The 18,284-nt window shown below is 42.4% G+C and overlaps 3 protein-coding genes across 11 annotated transcripts; 2 read left to right on the forward strand and 1 right to left on the reverse strand.

Moving 5' to 3' along the window:
* Positions 1–2,920: 2,920 nt before the first annotated feature.
* Positions 2,921–9,441, forward strand: ncmap (non-compact myelin associated protein). Of its 2 annotated transcripts, none has more exons than XM_029832828.1 (4): positions 2,921–3,224; positions 6,988–7,087; positions 7,395–7,479; positions 8,249–9,441. In XM_029832828.1, exons 2-4 carry the CDS (start codon positions 6,994–6,996, stop codon positions 8,517–8,519), a joined length of 450 nt encoding a protein of 149 aa, XP_029688688.1. In that variant the 5' UTR covers positions 2,921–3,224; positions 6,988–6,993; the 3' UTR covers positions 8,520–9,441. The 2 variants fall into 2 exon arrangements, with proteins under 2 accessions (XP_029688688.1, XP_011616521.2); XM_011618219.2 differs by having other exon boundaries at positions 2,921–3,156.
* Positions 9,228–11,266, forward strand: tmem234 (transmembrane protein 234). Of its 2 annotated transcripts, none has more exons than XM_029832829.1 (5): positions 9,228–9,550; positions 9,868–10,019; positions 10,128–10,194; positions 10,499–10,567; positions 10,717–11,266. In XM_029832829.1, the coding sequence occupies exons 1-5, from the start codon at positions 9,538–9,540 to the stop codon at positions 10,824–10,826; spliced, it is 411 nt and encodes a 136-aa protein (XP_029688689.1). In that variant the 5' UTR covers positions 9,228–9,537; the 3' UTR covers positions 10,827–11,266. The 2 variants fall into 2 exon arrangements, with proteins under 2 accessions (XP_029688689.1, XP_003962769.1); XM_003962720.3 differs by having other exon boundaries at positions 9,395–9,550; positions 10,475–10,567.
* Positions 11,267–12,135: 869 nt separating this feature from the next.
* Positions 12,136–18,260, reverse strand: dcdc2b (doublecortin domain containing 2B). Of its 7 annotated transcripts, none has more exons than XM_029832824.1 (19): positions 18,167–18,260; positions 17,848–17,991; positions 17,449–17,779; positions 17,252–17,373; positions 16,642–17,033; positions 15,761–16,037; positions 15,634–15,685; positions 14,198–14,268; positions 13,983–14,114; positions 13,775–13,909; positions 13,661–13,700; positions 13,512–13,577; positions 13,235–13,400; positions 13,054–13,163; positions 12,911–12,979; positions 12,764–12,835; positions 12,615–12,695; positions 12,469–12,540; positions 12,136–12,362 (listed from the first exon to the last, which is right to left on the reverse strand). In XM_029832824.1, the coding sequence occupies exons 6-19, from the start codon at positions 16,024–16,026 to the stop codon at positions 12,306–12,308; spliced, it is 1,389 nt and encodes a 462-aa protein (XP_029688684.1). In that variant the 5' UTR covers positions 16,027–16,037; positions 16,642–17,033; positions 17,252–17,373; positions 17,449–17,779; positions 17,848–17,991; positions 18,167–18,260; the 3' UTR covers positions 12,136–12,305. The 7 variants fall into 7 exon arrangements, 6 of the variants coding, with proteins under 6 accessions (XP_029688684.1, XP_029688681.1, XP_029688683.1 ...); XM_029832821.1 differs by having other exon boundaries at positions 15,761–16,320; XM_029832823.1 differs by having other exon boundaries at positions 16,157–17,033.
* Positions 18,261–18,284: the final 24 nt, after the last annotated feature.

The raw sequence follows: 18,284 nt of genomic DNA on the forward strand, positions 1-18,284 counted from the left end.
TGATAGTTGCCTGAGGAAAAGAGGAGAAGAGGAGATGGGGCAGGGGGGGGAGGATGGAAAAAGGGAGAGGAACAGACACATACATCGTGCATGTAAATACATTAGTTATACTGAAGATTCAGAACAAAACCTGAGCAGGGCAGTGGGGTCAGAGGTCAGCAGGGGTCAGTGTGTAACTAGGGAGTCACACTCGGATGGCTAGAATGTCTTCAGGGTTCACTCAGGTATTGATGTGAGTAGGAAATGGTTAAAGTAAATATTTCAAATATGTTCATAAACATAACTACAAAACAATCCAAAGCAACTAAACAGATGTCAACACTGTTGCTGTGGGCCAGTTAAGTTAATTCAAAGAATATTTAGCACATATCTGACATTTGACTGTGAAAATAGAGAATGACACGCTTGCGTTCAACATAGAATCGCCGGTTGACCTTTGTTCTTCTATTTCCACATGACCTAATGACAGGCGTTTATCTATCCGACACAACAGCAACATCAGGGCCGAGTTAATCATTCCTTTGCTGCGACTGTATGTGAATTTGTCACAGAAAAGGTGAAGCTATTGTGCGGCGCCGGCCTTCAGCACAACAGCTCATTGAGTTCTGCAGCTGCTGCTGCTCAGCCGTGAAGCTGCGCTGGGTGGCTGCTCCTGAAGGAAGCGGCAGCTCACTCTCGTGCAGTTCCCTCAGAAACAGGAGGAAAAGCGAGAAAAAAGGTTCCCGACTGTCAGCACCTTTACCAAATGTGGAGTTGGAGGGCACTAACATGTCTGCAAAGGTTATCCATGTGCGATCAAGGGAAATTCTGCAACCAAACCAGACTATAATGTTAATGTAATCTCATTAGATGACTCTTTTAACTATTTTACCACCATAAAAGGGGGTCAGCATCTAAATCATCCAGCAGCTGAGAGATAAAGCCCACTTTGTGTTGGCCAGTCATCCTCTCCAGGCCACAAAAACCCTCTCTTCATGTTCAGGAGTGAGGAATTCCTCCACAATGACCTTGACTGTTGAATGCAAAGATGCCTGTGCAGCGAAGAAGTAAGGATCAGGTTAACGTGGCCCTGGCTGCTGTTAATGGACCCAGTGTCTCCAAATAGTTTTGCATAAATGGCTCCATCGTAAGCAAGAACTTTAAGTGAGGTATTAGAAGTTTTTAAAGTCAATATGGAGAAAAGTTCAGCCCCAAATGAAATAAATTGGAAAGAGGTCAATTTAAATCTTTTAATATGTTAAAGAAGGAGACATGCAGGTTAATATTAGAAAAATGAGTTAGGTAGCAATGCGATCTTGACAATGGCCTCTGTTCTGGTTTCAATTTAATGTTCATTTAGCATCCACTAGCTTATTATCAACCTTATGTTTTAATTAGCATGCCTATTCATTTCATTTTTGAACGCACAAAAAACTGATAAATGGATGTTGTTTTCAACTGCTAGCAATATTATAGCTCTTATCTTCTCCACTATAAATGGATCACAAATAGAAAAGAGTTCTGTGTACAAATATTGATGACACACTTACATTCAACTCTAACATTGATCAGATACTAAAAAAGGCTCGGTCAAAAGATTGGTTTTCTTTACCACAACAAATTAAATATTCCTTTAGCTTGTAGAAAGAGATTAGTTGAAGCTGTTTTTATGTCTGTTTTAGATTATGGTGATGTATTTTATGCACATGCCTCTGGTTTCAATCCCAAACCTCGAGATACCATTTACCATTCCACCCTTAGATTTATGGTGGCACATCATTGTGCAGCCTGGTGGGGTGGTCCTCCTCAGCTCACAGACACAACTTCTATTTGCTTTTATTCATTTATTTGGCCCTCAGTGGCTTCCCATTTACGTCTCTTCATATACTTGTTCAGTCCATGAATACTTATAGCGCCCGTTCACGCAGCTTGTTACAATAAAAAGCCACGAATTCCATACTGATCTTCAGTTAATTCTTAAACTAAACTCATTTGCATCTCCCAGTCAATTCAAATAAATAACCATCGATTTCCTGGCTTCCATTTGTACTTGTTTCCTCTTTTTTTCATTTCCATGTTTTATTGCATTTTTTTTATTGCTGTTTTATTTATTTTTTTAAATAATTTTTCTGTGATCACTTATTTATTTTGCTTTCTTTTTTATCTTCTTTAGTTTAGATCTGCTCTCATTTGTTCATCTGCACTGTAAACTAGGCTTTCCTCACTGTACTCACAAGTTAAAAAAAAAAACCTTTGAATTTTTCATAATATATTTACAATGTCCATCTCTGCCACAATTGATCCAGAGCACACAGGAACTTAAGAAGCTACAAAGACTCTTCAGAAGAGGAAACAGAAGACGAGCGCTCACGTGGTGAGATCAGGCCCTGACACTGTACACGCGTGTGAAAAAAAACAATAAACCTGATGCTAACCCTTCACTAGCAACTTCACTGCTATTCTCACCATAAACCTGTGTGCTAATCACCTGTAATAACACCCAAAAAAGGTTCTTCTCACAGTTTAGATGATGTCCTTTGAGCAAGTTTTGTAATTTCCTGTTTATTTTCAACCACACACATCTCATTGCAAAGGTTGACAAGTTTGTGATCAGCACGTTCTATGCAGACATTCAATCCTTAAACACACGAAATTTGTGTTGTTTTCATTTCTTTTGACAAAACGCACAGAGCTCCATCCTCTTCAGAATCAGAGGCGTCCGCGCTCTTTTTGATCAGTGCCATGGCACGCCTAGAGGGCCCGAAAGATGGACCTGAAAAACCAGCTGCTTTGGACTTTCAATGACAACAGACTTAGGGAGGGACAATTGAGCAGAGTCTCCGCCTCTGTGCCATCCTCCTGCAGTTTACCTGTGATTCACACACACACACACACACACACACACGCACGCACACACACACACACACACACACACACACACACACACACACACTCACACAAAGTCACTTCTGCTTGTTTTCAGACTATCTTCCTCCTCTGTCCCATCTGTTTGTACCTGTGGGACGGCTACGGCAGCAGCACCTGGGACTTCTAACGCTCTTGGAGGTCAGTCCACCTGTGGACTATGCCCCCCTCCTGCTGAGGGAGGGGGCTCGTGGGCGGCTCAGGCTCCCGTCTGGAGAAAGCTTGAGCTGAAATCAAAGAGAGGCGCGTTGGGTAAGTTTACTTTGGTGTGTGATTTTGAGAGGGACGGGGTTCTCTCAGACGCTCTGGTGGGACGGCAGGTGAGTCTGAGGCGAGAGGGAATAGCTGGCATTCCAGAGAGTTTTCTTAATTCCACAGCAAGGAACTAGTGTGATGACATGTTTTTATGTCTGTGCTATGACAACCAAGGTTTTCCAGTGCTGGCTACCTGTCAGCGGCTGGGAAATGAGCGAAGGAGCCCGCAGCCGCTGATTCACAATGATTCACCTGCGCTAGTTTTCTGATGAGGGACACTCATTTTCTCAACAGTTTCTGTAACTAGTTACACAAAATGTTGCTTTGTTTTAATAATTAAAACATTAATGAGATGACAGAAACCATGTTGTAACTTTTTATAAACCCTCCCACCCATTATTGGGATGAAAACTTAGATAAACTGGACACTGATTGGACACTTTAGGAGGACATTGAGTTTGCTCTTTTGGACTCCACGGTCTATAAATTCCCTCTTAATTCTTTTCATTCTTTATTCAGTGTGAGATGTGTTGCCATCCAACTGTAACAGTGCTCTTTCTGATATTAACAGGGATGTTTATGTGTTTATTGCAAGGTGTGTTCAGTCCACCCAACATGAGTGGCTACTTTTTTCTCCAAGTTATTTGTGTTGGAAGATTCAGTCAGATATCGCATCAAAAGAATACAGGCTCTGTGATTTCACAGTAAAGGTATCAACATTTGAGATGGCATTATTATATCAAAGGCATCACATTATGAATTATGATTATTGAATTAGAATTGCAGATTTAATACAAATGAATGAAAAATGAAAGAAGAGTCGGGCCTATTTGAATGTTATTCAGTACTAATTTTACAATCAAATCAGATACAGGTGGCAAAAACCTGTAATGTAAAAAAAACTTTTTTTAAAAATCCTCAAATCTTTCCTCAGCATCCAGGACACCAAGGTGGAAAACTGACACAGATGATGACGTTCCTGCTGTTGATATAAGCGTGACCTTCAGGACTAATGGCGACCTGCGCCATATTAACCTGCAACAAATTGGCAGCTCAAATATTGACTCTGGGCTGACGAAGGTCCCGCTTTGAATGTGTTTGTAAATGCGTGACCAGGGGCTTCGGCGTGTGGGTGAAGCTGTGCAGAGGGGAAATGACCGAGTCTTGAAGCTTTGTGGGTTTACAACAAAAAAATAGGATCAAATTTTACCAACACAGGACAAAACGGTTTGTTTGACAAAGGCGGAAGAAAGGATATTAAATTGACTGCATGAGCAAATAGCAGCAATTTGTGGAACAACAAACAAAGTATTATTACATCAAGGAGTCGACTGGCCAATATATAGAAATACATTACATAAATACGGGAAGCTTGTTCGCACTGAACTATATTGAATGATGCCCATAAATGGTGAAAGAGCAGCAACGATGTCACTCTGGACATCAATATTGTTCTTTTTGACAGGGAGGAGCTAAATATATATACCATCAGCCTTCCTTGTATTGTGTGTGGTTATCCATTTATACAGAAGATTACATCATCACAGGTTTAAGAGCTTTGTTCTGTGGAGAACTAAGAGACGCTTTGTTCTTCAAAGAATCGTTTCTTTTTTTACGCCACTTCTAATATCAATAATATTAAAGGGAATTTGGGAGAGGAAATTGGATCTAAATAAGAAAGGACAAGAGCATGAGTTAAAAATAATAAGAAGAAATACTTCTAGTTCTGTAAAGCCGCAGGTACTTGAACATGCAACCTTTGTGTGCCAATACTGTCAGCCTCAAATGGCACAGGTAGCTCTCATGCTCCCGCTGAAAGATTGATCCTGTAATAAGAATTGAGTGGCTGTTTTTGGTGTTTCACCGTGTTCAGATCATCTCCGTCTTCCACCCAGCGTCAGGTGTCTGGGCCATTGTCAGCGCTGCAATTCAAAAATACCTCGCCACTAACACAAAAGAGATTCTATACCTGACGCCCACATTCTCCAGATACCAAACAATTTTGGGAGTGTCCATGTAAATAAGGAGTGTTTCTGGGCATGAAAAAAGGGACGGCAAAAACGGGCCTGATAATCTCTCTGTGCCACTCTGTTCAAATGTTGCACAGAAGCAAAAGTTTTTCTTGGTGTTTTGCTAAGGAAGTAGCTAAGTTAGAGTCAAGCTAACAAATGAAAAGTCAGCACAAAATGGTGGACGTGTGAATAGCTGAGGTTTCGGCCAGCGTCGGGCGCAGACTGTATTCTTTTGTTGCCAAAGCAATGCCGACCGTCTAGAGGTCTTATCAGAAGCTGTCGGCTGTTCAAACAGCTAACTTGATATATCTGCGCAATGTTTGCCGTTGAGAAGGAAGCAGGATAAGATGTACAGTACACACAACTATCGAGGCCCAACGACGCAACAACGATGTCAGTTCTGCAAATGGCATCGTTTTGTCCTCAAATGCGAAAGATATGCAGGGTCCGAGGATCGCTTGGGGCATGTTTGACCTTTAATGAAAACATTGAATGTGATGGCTCTGTTCTTTGTTTTATGATGGGAAGAAAAGTTGATGAAGTTAGAAAAAGGGAAAGAGGCGTGCAACAAATCGTTAGCGCTATTTAGCAACATAGTGACGATGGAGATGAGGATGCATTCAGAACAAGAGCGCACATGACTCCTGAGTCATGGCGACTCTTTGTTCTATGTGGGTTATGAGAAAAGAGGATGAGGAACCTCTGCCGTGACGTCTGCAGCAGGAGACGACGGGTGACGCCTCTGTGGCTGTAAATAATGCTGCAAATCATGCGACGGAAGGGTTTTGTTCTGTAGTTAATTGAAGAATGAGGTGTTCTGGCCTCAGATTGTGCCGAGGGGGTTCGTTCGAAGGACGTGTCTGCAGCAGGGAGACTCATTGTTAAACACTAATCAGTGGGCGGTGGGAGCTCAGTCTGTTGGGAACTGGGCGAGAAGCGGCAGCCTCCTGGTTTGACTCCCAGGGCAGACAAAACATGGACCTTCTATGCTTTGTCTGTTCCATCCATGTTCTAGTAGGGGAAGGTACCAGAACACTTTCAGGGCATTGCCCAGGTACCCTTGATCAAGGTACCAAACCGTGATGAACTGGCGACTCATCCAGGTGTATGTCCTGCATTTGCCCATTGTGTACCCTCCCTGTGACCCTGGAACGGTTAAGAAGACGAGACGAGACAGTGTCACCGAGGGTTTCCTCTTGACACACAAGTACAGTGCAGGTGAAACCGTACATGATGCTGCTCCGAGGGCACTTGAAGCAACCTGACACCTTTTGTGACTGACGGCACACATTCTGTATTCCTGCGCGATGCCTATCGGGATTCCAGTTTTGACACGTGTATGGAATGCCTGAAAAATGTAAAGCTTCTGTTGAAAGACTGGAAATGTTCAGTGTTTCATGCTGAAACTGGTGCTGGGGTCAGAGGTCTCTGTGTGGTTTGAGGTTGTATGTAGGGAGCGGAAGTCTTTAGGCTATGTATTTATGTGTATGTATTTAGCTTTATGAGGCTACGAGTTATGTACACAGACGCACTGATGTTTCATAAAAGATTCTAATAAGATCGGCTCTTTGAAAGCTTTGATGATCGCCAGGTCATTAAGGTTACACATTAACTGAGCTTTAAACCAATTCTTTTACCAGCCTGTATTAAAACCTGACATCTGTGCCGCCGTCGGCTGTTGAACAGGAAAAAACTGCTGTTTTTTAGCTTTCGGTCCCACATTATTAACTTGTTATTTTCTTGTCGATGCAGCCCCATTTCTTTACGGTTTCAGTTGATGGCGTTGATGGTTTTCCCCCCTCGTGTTTGTGCCTAGGTGAAGATGCAAGCCTCAACCGCCTCGCCTGTGAGCAACTCGACAGTACCCTCGAACACCACGACCGTCACCAAGTCTAAAGAACAAATACTCATCCAGAGTGAGTGTGGTCGCACGTCTCATCTGACTTCATGTTTCAATTTAGCGTCAATGCAGTCGAGAGATTTAGACCAGGGCTTATAAATGTCAAGTCTGTTCAAAGTAATCAGCTTGATATCCAGAGCAGTTGCAGGGACAGATTGTTTTTTTGTGAGCAAATTTGTTGCTAAGCTACTGCAGATTCCCACAGGACATGAGATAACCTGTACGACATGGGAATCTGTGAAACGTGACATGCAAATTTGAAGCTAGAACAGAAAAACAAGCAATTAAAATGACAGCCACTGTCTCCTCTACATCTGCCTCAGGTTCTGGGGCAATGATCGCTCTCATTGTCATCGGTATCATTGTCATCCTCGCCATTTTGCTGATCGCCATGAAGACGTATAACAGGTAACGCCGCATTCCCGTTTGATGGCACGATTTCAGTATTGTAAATGTCAGCAGCCTTGGAGAGCACAGTCAGGCCACGTTGTTTAAGGGCACGCTACTTTTAATCTTTCAATCAAAACTTAAATAAAATCCTGCACAATGCTGCAAAAATGAGAAGTGTAAACAAAGAACACACCAGTATTGTAGAACTGATACAACATATACTGCTTATGAGATAATAAAGGAATGACAGGATCTGCAAAGACATAAACTAGTTTCATATGTTTAAAATGGTAAATTAGAGGCCCCTTTATCTATCAGTCCTGTTATTTTTATTTGATATTAATATGTTCTCAGGGGGATGTGTGCCTGTGCCTTTTACAAACTGTGTAAATATGTACAAATCTGTTATCAGAAATTAAATACCACACATAAATGCCTTTTATAGTATCTAATACCTTAACCATTCTGGTTTGCTTACTTAAGATTAGGATATTTAAATAGATAATGATGTCTGTGTGTGCTACAATGTTGCTCCTTCTTTAGAGATTTCACTATCATGTGGTATTTATCACATTTACAAAATTAAAGAAATCAGGTAAAATTACAGGATAGGAAATATTTCTAGATGAAATTGTAGAAAAAAAACTGCAATCTTGCAATATTGATTCTCACCACTAGGTGAGACAAACACTCGACACTGGGACGTTCGTTAATCAGCTACATTAACTCTATAATTTCTGTTTCTGTGGTGGAAGGATAACTAACATCATGCGGTGAATTCTTCCAGGCGTACTCATGTGTCCAGAGTCCTAGGACCCAGTAGTGGTTCCAAACCTCGTCAGAAGAGGACCCAGAGTACCATGCCACTTAATACCATGGGAATCACCTCTGTATCAGGCAGCATTGCCAATTCAAGCCACCCAGCCTTGGAGAGCAGGTTCAGGCTACCTCGGGTCGAGCTGAACAGTGTGGAGGAGAACCGCCCAGAGCACTTCAGCACCACCAGTGGGTCCACCGCAGTCACCATACATGACATTCCCTCAATGGAAAACACATAGCAGCCAAAGACTATGTTCAAAGACTACGACTGTGCTGTTTTTCCTCCATTACCACCAACTGTGTGGTGACTGAATCCTTGTACGGGTTCCATCAATGATGTTTGCCACCTGAGCTAATATGGCTTCTGCCATTTTGGCATGGAAAATTTACACAATGTGAACAAGATGGTACTAGACAAATGGATCTCAAGAAGGATCTTCCTTGATGGAAAAAGAAAACCCTTCGAAAACCCTTTTTTTTTAAACTAAAGTCAGTGTTCAGAGTAAACATGCTATGTGTCCCTTTCTGCTTTAGTGTAGTTTCTCATTAATCAGAATAAAATAAAGAAATTGGACCGCGAAGACTGTAGATGCTGGTCAGCATTCTTCCTAAATATTGCTATACCTATAGCTTAACCAATGTTATGTAAAAGAACGTTTGATGGGGGTAGAAATGTTTCCCCTCAATAAGTTGATAGTTAATTTTTTATTTGAAAAAAAAGCCTTTCCCTATTTGTTTTTACCCTTGCAAAGACACCTGATCGTTTGCCTAAAAGACTAATGTGAATGTGTTTTGCTTTGAAACCAACGGTTATAGCACTTTATTTGTATTGTTCTTCGTGTTTGTATATTGTTTAAATGAAATGGCAATAAATTTGAGCATTGCTAATGATGATGATAATAATATGTGATTAAGTTATGCACACATCTACCGAGGATCCACAAAAAACGTGTTTAACCGTGTTATGTTGAACAAGTACTAGCGCCATCAGCTGGTGGATTTTGGTTCAACATTTTTTAAGTGTCCAGCGCTGCATTCAAAAGAAAAAATCTTGCAAAATGTGTTTGTATACGATTTAGGCCATCGTCATTGATATAATTCTTTTGTGATTATTTTAAGCTGCGTTCACGTGTCATAATAAAATATTTTGCTGTCCAGTAATTTGTCAATTCACCTTTTGGTGTTTCTTTGGGGAAAGGGAAGAAAACAACAACAACCTGATTTACGTTCTTGAACGGGACGCCACAAGGTCATACGATGGTGACCGTAGGTGAGTAGCTAACGTGCCAATTTATCAAGTAAAACTCCAATAATTGTACTTATGTTTGAAATAGAATTTTCATTGCAAAGAAGAATATATAGTCATAACTCTATAATTCCTTTCTAGTGTCAAAAGAGAGTATTACGCACAGGGATAGTATCTTTCAGCGAATGCTAAGGAAGTAAGCTAGCCGAATGTCCCTACCGCTGCTAAAAGTTGACTTTTTTACATAGTGGTGAGCTCAGTGGTAAAAAGAAAGGAGGCAGAAAAGTGTTAGCGATGTATCGTGGATATAAAATTGGGGGGGGGCATGTCTTGTGTTGCAGCGGAGCTCCTGAGTCTGCTGCTGGTGTCTGTGTTGTGGGGCTGCACCAACCCTCTCCTGAAGAGGGGCGCCCAGGGGATAGAGAAGGTGACCAAGACCAATAAAGTCTCACAGCTACTCGCCGAAGTCAAGTTTCTTTTCCTAAACTTTAAGGTAAAGCTCGAAATCTGGCTGTCCTCTTTATGTTATCTCGTAGATTATTTCCAACAATCATTACATCTCATAATTAATCACCGCACCCCTCTTGTGTTGTTGCCCCAGTATCTGATTCCATTTCTTCTAAACCAGTCTGGTTCTTTGGTCTACTATTATACACTTTCCACAACAGGTGAGCGACATAAATAGCGTCTTCTCTGTTTGTGCCCTTTTACCAATCATGCAATATTAATGTAGTCCAATTTCAAAATTGTCATGCCTCTGTTTATAGAATGTAATGCTCACATTTATGCAGTTTATCATGCCAAGATTCCACACACAGTGAATTTATTTAAGGATATTTGTTTTGCAATGAATTCCCATGAAATATCTACTCAACGGGCTACCTGAACATTGAACTGATCCAACAGTGTTTGTGTTTGGATCTGCACGATCTTCTTGTCTTCATTCAGAGCTGTCCTTTGCTGTTCCTGTGGCGAATGCTCTCAGCTTCCTGTGCACGCTGCTCACTGGGAAGTTACTGGGTGAAGAGTTTGGAGGCAAGAGTAAGTAATAACCATTGTTTAATTACTAGTACTTTACTTTGCCCCTGTACTAAACTTTGCCTGCAAGGGTGGTGACCAACCTTGAGAAAAATTGTATGGTTTTAGCTGATGTCCCCCCCCCCCCCCCCCCCCCCCCCCCACTGCTGCAGAGGCTGTCGTTGGAATGGTCCTCACCATGGTCGGCATCACCCTGTGCGTCATCAGCTCCATCGATGAGCAGGATCCCAGGGAGCAGAACGTGACGCAGATCATACACTAATGGAATTTGGGATTAAAGTGAATTTTCCAACACCTTTTTGGATTCCATGGAGGAAATAAAGAACAGAGGAGGATTATAGAGGGCATTTCAGAAGCAGCGGTTGACCTCTCGGAGCAGAGACCTTGGTGACCTGTCTGGAAACTTTTTCAGCTCTAAAATTAAAGTGTTTTCCCAGAGTTCCCCTCAAGGCTAAACTGGATTTATGGCGCTGCTATGAAAGTTAGCTGCTGTTAAGCTTGAATTTAAAGCCCTCTGCTGTCCCACCATGTGACTGGTGTCGGGGATTAATTCAGACTGGTTTTTGTCTACTGTGGCATGTTTTAAGATGAACACGATGGAGGAAATACGTGTTAAACTTAAATTTACGTTTGAGAACAGTCCAATTTTCCCACTTTTGTATTGAAATATCTAAAAGTGAATAAAAGTAGGGTTGGAGCGCACTGTGGTATCATTAATCAAAAAGGATTATACTACAGAAAGTAGGGTGTTCCTATAGAAATGGTGAGAAACTATTTGAGAGAGACCTCGTAAAAACATTACATGTGATATGGACCTGTCATACCTCGTAAAAACACAAAAAAAGAAGGTCTGTCCTACAAAGAAATGGTCAAGAAAGGCAAGGTGTTAGTCATTACAGTTTTCTTTGCCATTAAAAGACACTAGGAAACTGGGGGAAACTGTCAGGATGATCTGGCTGACTCAAGGCCACAACAGAGTTGGAAGAAAAGCTTCTGACAGACAACTGTACTCAAGAGGTGCTCACATCTTCAGCTGTCAACAGAAGACTGGGAAGTAGGTTTGACAGGTGGAGGAAACCATCGCAAAGGAGGCAAAATAAGAAAATGAGGCTTGTCTGGGTGGCCAGGACTGAGCCAACAGGTGACTTCTGACTGGGAGATGCTGCTGTGGACCGACGAATTAAACTGTGACATCTTGGATTCATAATGCTGGCGCTTTGCATGCCGCTGAATAGGCTAAATGATGATTCTGCTGTGGGTTTAATCAGTGGGTTCAACTGGTGTGGACAGTGGATAGTTTGATGGGTCAAAATTTTTAGAACTCCTTTTTTGGTTTCTAAATTGATGCTGCGATTTTGTCAGCAAATCAGGACGCAGTGAAGTCATCAAGTTAGCCATTTTTAATATAAACGTTACACATGGAACAGAGTACCACTGAACATAATCACAGTATGTCTATTGGAACTGAACAACGTCTTTACAAACACGCTACTTTTGGGAAACCTGTGGTTATGTGATTACGTATATGCATAGATAGATTATAGTACTATAATAATATAGCATACAGCAGATTTACATTAATGTCTTACAGTTTCTTCCAAATCTCCTATTTAGAGGAATTATAGAACTTATTGACAACTGTTACATTTTTTTTAACACAAATGAATGTTGCTTGGCTCATTACTGCATCTATAGTACTACAAAGATTCTTTTCATCTCCCGTGGCCTTATTATGGGATGGTTACGGTGATGTAATCTCCTGATGGTGCTTCTGTTGCCCCGTCATTATCTGGGCTTCCTAGTCAATCAAAGAACAGAAAAGGGTAGAAACAAGCAACCAATATTTTGATTAAGACTGAATAAATAATCTTCATTTTATTTGGATGTAGCCTGGACACGCTTGCCTTTTCCTCATCATCCCTGATGGTTGATGACGAGGGCAGCGACGATGAAGATGTGTGGTTCAGCTCAGACTCCTTTTGGAATAACAGACATGATTACTGCCCTGATTTTTGACTGAAATCTGTCTCTTCAGGTGTGCGGAGCGTACCAAAGTTTCAGCAGAGGTCTGCTGAGATGCGGGCGCATTTTCTGTTTGCTTTGGTTGGCCCTGCTCTGAGGGAAGCTCCATCTGCAGGGCATAAATAAAAGACGATCTTCATCAGGACCTGTATTACATGTGATATGGACCTGTCATACCTGCTCTCCATTTTGTGTGTGTTGGCATCTGCCGTCGTTGTGCTGCTCAGGTGTTAAAATCTGTTTGTGCCTCTGGAGACGTAGAGAAAAAACGAAATGTGAACGACTTCAATTTGATGCTGCTGAACTGCAGTTTCCTCATCCTACCTGCTGGGAGTTGTCTGTAGGAGCACCTCGGGTGTTTATTTCCTCATCTTCTACTATTTCTGCAACTCTCTGAGTTAGAGAGCAGAGGGGGGTTTAGATTGTGTAACATAGAATTTACACAGCTTGTTACAGGGAGGTTTAACCTGGTCGACGGGAATCTCTACAGCTGTGTTTTCATCCTCGTGCACCTCCTCTGCGCCTGGTGCCTCCTCTCCCCTCTTCTGTGCTGCTGTCTTAAACATGTTGGGCTGGACTATGATGATCAGATCAGGATTATCAGCATTATAATTTGAGTGTGATGCCATATAACTGACTGAGCCTCACTGGAACCGTTGCCCATCGGCGGTCTTGGCCTTCTGCTGTGACCGATCTTGGCCGGCTTGGCGAAGAACACAGAGGACTCATCGACCTTCTGTCTCCTGCTCCTCTGCGGTGCCACTGCAGGACGTGCAGTGTTGTCGCCCGTCGACTTTATCCTCCGACCGTCGGACTAGAATCAAAAGTCAAACAAGGATGCGCCCATGGGTAACACACACCAACATTTAGCATATCTTGTGTGCTGTGATTTACAAAGTGGAGGATGTTTCTCTCAGATCTGTACCTCTGGGGAGTCGAGGAGAGCTGAATCGCTGTACTGGTCTTCTGGTCTGCTTTCTGCTTTCCTGTTCTAACACATGATATTGATATCTTTTAGAGCCACATCTGCATCTTCCTGATTTTTTTTATTTTTGTAATGAGTTATAATTTTACCTCATTTCTCCTTAAAAGCCTTCTCTTATCTGGGTGATATCTGCAAAAGTTGGAAATTTAAAACCACCTCAAAGTGTAAATTGTGGTCCTGTTATTGTCCTGATGTAACAATACCTCTCAGTGTCTTTGGAGAGCAGCAGCTCCACATATGGAAGTTTCTTCAGCCTCTCGGTTCCCACAGCAACGTAGTAGTGGCCGGTTTCCAGCTCAGCGGCCGAGGACACGGTCGCTCCTTCCAGCGTGCACAGCCTGGAGGAACACAGGCAGTTCTGGATGATGCTTCATTCTCAGCTCTCTGTGTCTCTCCTCCGGTGTCACCGACCTGCGCACGGCTCCGGTTCGTAAGCTGACCTTGTCCGTGATCAGACCCAAGATTTGCTCCAGGTCTTGACGCATACTCCGAGGAATGATGAATCGGAATGGCGGGCACAGGAGGTCTCCGTTTCTGAAAACACTAAAAAAAGACATTTTTAAATAGAAAGGTCAGATTTGTGGGCTTACAGATTCTAAGGGTATGTCTGCATTTGCAACACTCACTGTAAAATGCAGGGTACAGGTATAAACTTCCTCCACTTCGCTGAGACGTTTGGCCTTGGGATCACTTTGGCCTGCAGACCACATTGCACGGGTCAGATTCGGGGCACCGTTAAGCCATAATGTTGTCAATTGTACAGTGATGCTTGAAATTCTCCCGGTCTGTTTCCCATCACAGATATCCTGCACATCAGTTCTGCTGCACGTCCCTCGCAGAGGAAGCGTTCATTCCAGCAGTGTAATGACTAACTAACCATTCTGCTCATGTCAGCTCAAGTACTGCCCCCATGGAAACTGACGGCTCTGGTAGTACTTTCACACATCTTGTCTGATCCGAGGGCTCCTCTCAGAGCTCTTACACATGTTGTCCCATATCATTAAAAGCTTGTGCTGAGGTCTCTGCAGGACTCCACAGAGCCGAATCAATCAGATGTCTTTTCTTATTATTCTTATGCCGAGGAGGACAAAGTTCACGGAGGCTTTGATTAGGTCTCTGCAGGCACGCCCACACCCCTGATAAGTCTGCGTGGGAGATTAAGTCTGTTTCTAGAATGGAATTAAATATGAGTCACGTCTGCACGGCAACCACAACACAAGGCCAGAGTTTAGAACCAGATGCACAGCTCTCCGAAATGGCAGAGGCCCAAGGCACACATGTTCCAGCCCCTCTTTTAATGTTTGACATTTTAATGTTTGACATTAAAAGAGGGGAAGATGGCGTAGATGGATAGGGCAGAACCATGAGATGCCCGTCACCTGCTCAAAGTACAAAGCACCGGTGCATCTGCTGACGTGCACTGTATCATCAGACTGTCGTTTAGAACTGGAAGCCCAATTGTATTTAAAAAAAATAAATGTCAGCATTTTGATAAAAAGTTAAAAATCCATCATATTAAAAAGGTCCAAATTAGTTTATGAATAAAATATCAATTATGTGAAAAACAGTGACAAAGGCATAAGGTATTATGTGAAAATGAGGGATTTAAACTCATTTTTATGACTTTGAAAACAATCAAACAATGATAATTAAAATAAGAATTTGTGATAATGAGATAAAGGCCAAATATATCATGAGTAAAAGAGATTCTAAAATAATTTTATCCAGTAATGAGTTAACCTTCATTTTTACAGGAATAACCCCTTGGGAAATATCACACTGTGATGACAAAGAAGAGTAAATTTGACCTCAAGTCACATGACTACTGAAAGTGCTCAGTGCATAGTGGCCATTGTTGATATGTGCAGTACAAGCATTTTGTGCTATTTTGTGTACAAATTGCAGATTTGGGCCAAAATGACAGCGTGAGCCCAGACACATCACATCTCTCACGTCGCTTTTAGCATTTCAGATTGGCTGCATTCCTCCTGGTTAGCCAGATTAATAAGTGATGGTTTTCTGCTCTTCATATCAAACTTTGTGTGTGAAAACAGAAGCATACCTGTGTTTCTTCACGAGCTGTTGGATGCTTTTTAACCCCCATGTTTAGGTAACTGCACACAAAGACAATAAAGTGTTTTTTCTCCATCCCCAGGTCCTCGTGACTGCGCCATCTGACATTTACTCACTCCATTTTTTTGAACTTTTCAAAGCCGGCGGCGACGTACTGAGCTCCTGTCTGGAGATGCTGCAGGTCAGAGACCCTGTGACCTTGTCTGGGGGTGTACAGGGTCCTAATGGCGAGCGGAGCCCTGATGCTTTGGGTTACTTCGTTGAGAAAGGCCTCCATGGTTGCCACCTGTCTCTGGTTGACCACGAACCTCCGCCCGGTGTAGAAGGGGTCCCCATTTTTGTACACCACCACGCTCTTCACTGGAGGCAGCACTGAAGCCATCGATGAGCCACCTGTGAACACACACCTTAATGCTTACCAGCCACATTCCTTGACTCATACTTTTTTAACAACCACACACACCAAAGATCTGATCCATACACACACACACACTGCTCAGCGACTCACCGACCTGGTGAACTATAAAATATAAAATTCAGTCGGTTTTCTTGCCGTCTGTGCCTGGACTCCAGCTCGACACCTTCTGCTCCGTTAAACCCCCTTAAAACACACGCTACTCCACTGACGGTGGTGAGTATATCCTAGTTGCTATGGCAGCATGACAGCAATGACTGGCTTTGTGGGCCAAACCATCAGCAACCACAACAAAAGAGGCAGATAGAGGGGGGGGGGGATTGGGCACTTCAGTGTTGTAAGCTAAATCAATAAGATAACCTTTACATCACATCTGTGTTTCTACACATAATAATTAAGACGCACAATAGATCTTTATGGAAAAATCACCCAAACAAGTGTTAGAACTAGTTAATAACATTAGCACTCATATATGCATTTTAACTAACGCAAAAACACAAAGAACAAGGTTATTGCAGCTCAGTAAACAGTAAAGCAGACGCTTAATAGTGTGTGAGCTTCCAGGCAGAACCTCTTACGCACAAGTGATCCTTCATTTATTCAGATCCTGATGGGACATTTGATCTTCCGGATTGCCATGCACGCTTACGTAGGGCTGGGGACTGTCATTTAATTACACTGAATGGAAAACAGCGACTTTGAGAAAAGAGAAGATCATCAAAAGCAGACAAGAGTTTTAAAAAAAAAAAAAAAAAATAGTAATTTATTGTTATTGTCACATCATTAGAAAAAAATTACAATGTGCAAAATGTTACGAGAGTAGCAATTATATTACGGTCCACATTTGCAAATAAAACAGACAGGTGTGAGTTGAATGAGATCAGCTGCTTCTGGTCTTTGTCTCACGTCATCAAATCCACTCTCGAATACGTCGACTGTCATGAAACACTGAGCCTGTTCTTCAGCGACAAGTACTGTAAAAAAAACACAGATCACGACATGCATGCTTAAGTTGGTCCCCTGTACTCTCCATGGAAAGGATGCTAAGACTCATTGGGCAAAAAGAAACAGTAAATGATCATAAAAAATTATTCTACACACCTCAGTCAGTGTAAAGGAATTTAAGCTTTTCCGTGTACAGCTTTGATTTAACTAGTGTAAACTTTAGCGGTAATGATGGCCCTTTTTGTACCTTCTTCCTGCTGTCAATGGCCTGTTGGAGCCACAGCAGCTCCATGATCAGGGCGTTTCTGTGCAGACGCAGAGCCTCTGGGTTGCCGGGGATGTCCTCCGCCAAGCAATACTGCCGAGAGCCTTAAATATTCAAATTCAAAATGTCAAATGTCTCTGACGCAAGACAGAAAAACAAACCATGTCCAGAACTCTAACCTTTTTGTTTGCGACCACAGTTCACGTCCAGCTCCAAACTGCTCCACACAGTAGTGGAATTTCCTGCACTATCAATCATTCTGCCACATTTAAAGTCCAAACCGGTTTCTTTCTGTCCTTCCAAACCCTCTGTGACACTGCAGGTATTCGTCGGTTGAGGAGGTTCTTTTGTCCGTGAATCATCTCGTTCTGCCTCCGTCCTGTGTGCACGATTCTCTCCCTTTGCAGATGCTGGCGCTCTTTCTGATGAGATCCGCAGAGGGTGAAAGACAGCTGGTCCAGAATTTGGAGGCTTGCTTGCAGCTCTGTTGGTCTTTATTATAGGGCCATCCTGATGACGGATAAACAAACGCGTTAAAAATGCACAAAGGGGGCCTAAACCACATCATCCTGACTTACTGTGTCGGTGAAGTGGGGGACGGGGATAATTGACTTCTTCCAATGTAAATGCGTCAAACCGCCATCAATCTCTTTCACGACGGCTTCAAAGTCCTCTCTTGCACGTTGAACTTCTTTTCTCACCAAGTATCCACGGGCATATGCCTAAAGAGGGGGACAGATTAACTGGGGATACTAGCGATGTTAACTAGCAGCTTTCAAGGGTTAGCAAAAACAGTGATCCTAGCCGAAGTATAACAACACAATAACCCGAGTTCTACTGTGAGAATGAACACGAATATTTATAAATTAAAACAGATGTAGTAACTACCGCCCGTACCTGGAAAGAAGTAAGTATGTGCTCTATATTGCTTCTGTCCATTACTATGGTAACATTATGACAGCTGAGCGGGAGAGGAACTAAAAAAATATTTGCTTCCGGTGTCTTACTCAAAACA

This window comes from Takifugu rubripes, chromosome 2 (assembly GCF_901000725.2).
Source record: "Takifugu rubripes chromosome 2, fTakRub1.2, whole genome shotgun sequence".
Classification (NCBI taxonomy): domain Eukaryota; kingdom Metazoa; phylum Chordata; class Actinopteri; order Tetraodontiformes; family Tetraodontidae; genus Takifugu; species Takifugu rubripes.

What these genes read in the sequence shown, in the direction of transcription:
- ncmap (XM_029832828.1), top strand. Translation starts at nt 6,994, where the DNA reads ATGCAAGCCTCAACCGCCTCGCCTGTGAGCAACTCGACAGTACCCTCG. An exon ending in AGAACAAATACTCATCCAGA is followed by an intron (nt 7,088 to 7,394) that starts GTGAGTGTGGTC and finishes CATCTGCCTCAG; the next exon opens with GTTCTGGGGCAATGATCGCT. An exon ending in GCCATGAAGACGTATAACAG is followed by an intron (nt 7,480 to 8,248) that starts GTAACGCCGCAT and finishes GAATTCTTCCAG; the next exon opens with GCGTACTCATGTGTCCAGAG.
- dcdc2b (XM_029832824.1), bottom strand. Translation starts at nt 16,026, where the DNA reads ATGGCTTCAGTGCTGCCTCCAGTGAAGAGCGTGGTGGTGTACAAAAAT. An exon ending in CGAACCGGAGCCGTGCGCAG is followed by an intron (nt 13,910 to 13,982) that starts GTCGGTGACACC and finishes GTGTTCCTCCAG; the next exon opens with GCTGTGCACGCTGGAAGGAG. An exon ending in ACACACAAAATGGAGAGCAG is followed by an intron (nt 12,696 to 12,763) that starts GTATGACAGGTC and finishes TATGCCCTGCAG; the next exon opens with ATGGAGCTTCCCTCAGAGCA.
- tmem234 (XM_003962720.3), top strand. An exon ending in TTCTTTTCCTAAACTTTAAG is followed by an intron (nt 10,020 to 10,127) that starts GTAAAGCTCGAA and finishes TTGTTGCCCCAG; the next exon opens with TATCTGATTCCATTTCTTCT. An exon ending in TTATACACTTTCCACAACAG is followed by an intron (nt 10,195 to 10,474) that starts GTGAGCGACATA and finishes GTCTTCATTCAG; the next exon opens with AGCTGTCCTTTGCTGTTCCT.